Raw genomic sequence first — 3,614 nt, forward strand, 5'->3', positions numbered from 1 at the left:
TGTCGAAGTGACACTTACCAGATGAAGTTTGAAGACAAATGGTGCAAGACATTTGGAAGAAAATGGTCGAAAGTGGCAGAAAATCGATGGCGAGGTTGACTTTGTTCGTGTGCTTAGTAAACAAATGAGGTAATGGTCAAAGTGTTTAGTCTAAAACAGGGCCCTATCCGTGTTTTTTAAAGTCCACGCCGTGGAGATGAATTCCACGTCGTGGGCTGCGTGCATTGGGACTTATTTGGATCGGGCTACTCATTTTCCACGAAGTGGGCTTGTAACCCACGACACGGAATTGAAAATTTCACTTTTAATGTCCAATTTTAATGTAAAAACCTTAATTTATTTACAATAAATAAAATTTAGAACCCCACACATGATTTTCACCAATTCCTTTAGGTATTATAATAATAAGATGATAATTATCCTACAACTCAACTAAAATGCAAAAATTAAACTAAGTTAAAAAAAAAATGCAAACCAAGCTCCGGTTGCCTCCCGAGAAGCACTTATTTTTGTTGGAGTCTTGAGCCGGACTCCGTACCACCTTACGTTGAATTAGTCGGAGTATCCATCACCAATTACACCTTTTTCTCATTCCATTTCCTTTTATAAGCTTGGACTCATCTAAGATACACCTTTTTGGAATTTTCTTTTTTACCCTTTACATCTCCTTCTTTGAGCTTTCTTATAACTCCCTTATTTCCCACATGTTTAACTTCTTCATTTTTAAGCTCCACGGGCACCATCTTTTAATCCACATCTAAACTTTTTTCCTCGGAATTATCCTCCTCCTTGTCACTTGAAGTTGGACTTTTCATAACTTTTTTCCTTTGAACTTTTTTCCACGGGCACCATCTTTTCATCCACATTTGAACTTTTTTCCACGGGCACCGTCTTTTCAGAACTTGTTTCCTTTTAAGTCTTCACTTTCCTCACTCACCCAAGAAGTTGGAGTTTTATAAGAATTAACTTCAAAGACCATAGGAACAGATGCTCTTGGTTTGGTGCGGTTGACTTGTCGATTCTCTTTTCCATAAGCTTTTATAATTCTTCAAGTTCATTCTCCTTATCGACATTGAAAAATTCATCTTGAACATCACTTCCTTGGAAACCATCTTCTACTCCAAAAGTAGCATTATCATCTCCCATTCTCAAGGTAAGATTGGATTTGCGAATATCAACCAAGGCTCTAGCAGAATTAAGTAGAGGGCGACCAAAGATAATTGGAAAACTATGATCTTCTTTCATGTCGATTATGACAAAATCAATTAGAAAAACGAATTTCCCAATTTTAACTAAAATATCTTCTACAATGCCTCTCGGATATGTCACTGAATGATTGGCCATGTGAATTGTCATTTTCAAAGCCTTCAACTTTGGAATATTAATCTTTTGATAAAATGAGTAAGGCATCAGATTTATGCTAGCCCCAAAATCAGCTAATGCATAAGTCTTCAAATTATTCCCATATTCACATGGAAGAGTGAGATGACCAGGATCTCCCATCTTCTTTGGTATATCTCCCATAATTACTTTAGAAGTTTGATCACTTAGAAATACCTTGAAATCCTTTCTAATTGTTGGCGAGTATTGATTAAATCTTGCAAAAACTTTTCATACTCAGGAACTTTGGATAACGAATCAATGAAAGGGATAATTATTGGAATACCCTTCAGGCCTTCACTTGTTGCATAAACTTCATATGCTCTTGTTTCAGTGGATGGATATTGGCTCGGAAAAGAAACGATAAAGGAGGATGATAAGTAGGAATATTATCCGAAATTTGCTGATCAGACCTGATCCAAGTCGTGGAAATTGGATCTGCACGCCGCGGATTGAGTGTTTCAGCAACTCTATATTCTTTGAGTTTGGACTTCTTTGGCCTTGGGTCAGACTGAGATGGATAGACTTCTAGTGTTTCAAGGAGCTCAAAAATGGTATCCTCTTCTATTTCTATGACCATGACATGTGATTGAGGCTTTTTCTCGGGGATTTTTGGAGATAATTTATCATTCACCAAAGTCGTTAGTTGACCAAGTTGGGCTTCGAGATTCTGAATCGATGCTTGATGATTTCTTAATAATGCTTGCCGGTCAATCATCATATCATGTTGATCTTTCATCATGGCTTGTTGATCCTTTATCATCAATCTTTGATCTTTTATAGCTACATCTGTATCATCATGTCTTTTTTCTGAAGCCTCCATAAAACGAGTAAGCATGGTCTCTAAGTCAACTTTCTTTTTAGCTGGTGGTTGCTCTTTTTGGTAGAAGCCTTGTCTAGTCTGCCTATATTTCTCTTCTTTTTGCTTCTTGTATTCATCATATGGCAACCACACTTTTTTAGTTTTCTCCAATCTTCATCATATTTATCCCCATTAGAATAGCAAATTTGAGCCTTTTTATTTCCATTATCATCTAAGTAGAAGTCTTTACTCAAATGTGGACCATTGTATTTTTCAAAATCCAACTCTAATAGCATGTATTGACTAGTCCATCTTTGTCATTCTTCTGCCCATGGTGTCAAGCATTGCTAGTACAATGTCTTCTGAATTTCCACTACCAATTCCCTTTGTTCCATGTTGTCTCGGATTATGATATTCACGAGAATGCTTTGAGAATTCTTCAATCAACTCCTTGACTTCGCCTGGACTTTTCTTAGTTAGTGGTCCTTGAGAATCAAGGAGTTGCCTCATCATGACATTTATCCCATCATAGAATATAGACACTTATTGTTGTATGTTAAGGTTATTTTGAGGACAATTTCTAAGTAACCCTTTATAACGCTCCCATGCCTAATAAAGTGATTCACCCGAATTTTTTTCAAAGTTGGTTATTGCCTTCTTCAGTTTAGCTATTTTAGATGGTGGGTACAATTGTTCCAAAAATTGCTCTCGCATTTGTGCCCAAGTAGTAATTGCACTAGGTGGAAGTGCCTTCAACCAATCTCTTGAAGCTCCCTTAAAATTAATGGGAAGCATCTTTAACAACACAGTCTCTCTTGGAATATTCGGGACATTAAAATAGTATGCAATGTCATTGACTTTATCTAAATGCTTGTAAGCATCCCCATGATCCTTTCCATAAAATGGTACATCCTTAAGTGCAGCAAGAATGTGTCCTTTTAACACGAATGTTGCAGTGGCGGGAATTATAGGTTGTACTAGATCGAGACCAACCTCATCTCTTATCCGCTTCTTGTACGCCCCATGGACATATCAGCAATGTCTGTCATCTTGTTTTCCGGCTTGTCTTCGAGTTCACTTTCTTCAGCTCGGGTTCTATACCGTATTCGGTTTCTTTTTTATTTGGATTTTGTTCAAAGCTTTCTATTTAGCTTTTTTCCTTCCTTTGACTACTAGACTCTCCCACGTTTTTTCCTTTCTTTTTTCCAAAAACCTTTAAGGTCTTTAAATGGTGAGCTCTTTGGCGGTTGTTCTTCTTTCACATTTTATCCATCTTTTTGTGGATGGCCATGTAACAACCCGTTATTTCAAACCAATGTAAATCACACGTGTTCAAATAAAAGATTAAACTACCACCGTGTACAAGTAAAGTATCACAGTTACATTAATACAATAAGAACTTTGGATGTAAAGGATAAAAACTTATGTATGT

General features: G+C 36.8%; 1 protein-coding gene and 1 non-coding gene across 2 annotated transcripts; one reads left to right on the forward strand and one right to left on the reverse strand.

Moving 5' to 3' along the window:
* Nucleotides 1-1,038: 1,038 nt before the first annotated feature.
* On the reverse strand, nt 1,039-1,524 carry LOC145035302 (uncharacterized). Its single transcript, XM_078983870.1, has one exon. The coding sequence runs from the start codon at nt 1,522-1,524 to the stop codon at nt 1,039-1,041; it is 486 nt and encodes a 161-aa protein (XP_078839996.1).
* Nucleotides 1,525-2,741: 1,217 nt separating this feature from the next.
* Nucleotides 2,742-2,848, forward strand: LOC145038197 (small nucleolar RNA R71). Its single transcript, XR_013679259.1, has one exon. It is a non-coding gene; the product is annotated as a small nucleolar RNA R71 (small nucleolar RNA).
* Nucleotides 2,849-3,614: the final 766 nt, after the last annotated feature.

The sequence above is a fragment of the Lactuca saligna genome, chromosome 3, assembly GCF_052625555.1.
Source record: "Lactuca saligna cultivar CGN05327 chromosome 3, ASM5262555v1, whole genome shotgun sequence".
NCBI lineage: Eukaryota > Viridiplantae > Streptophyta > Magnoliopsida > Asterales > Asteraceae > Lactuca > Lactuca saligna.

Excerpts from the sequence above, each read along its gene's own strand:
- LOC145035302 (XM_078983870.1), bottom strand. The coding sequence starts at position 1,524 with ATGGGAGATATACCAAAGAAGATGGGAGATCCTGGTCATCTCACTCTT.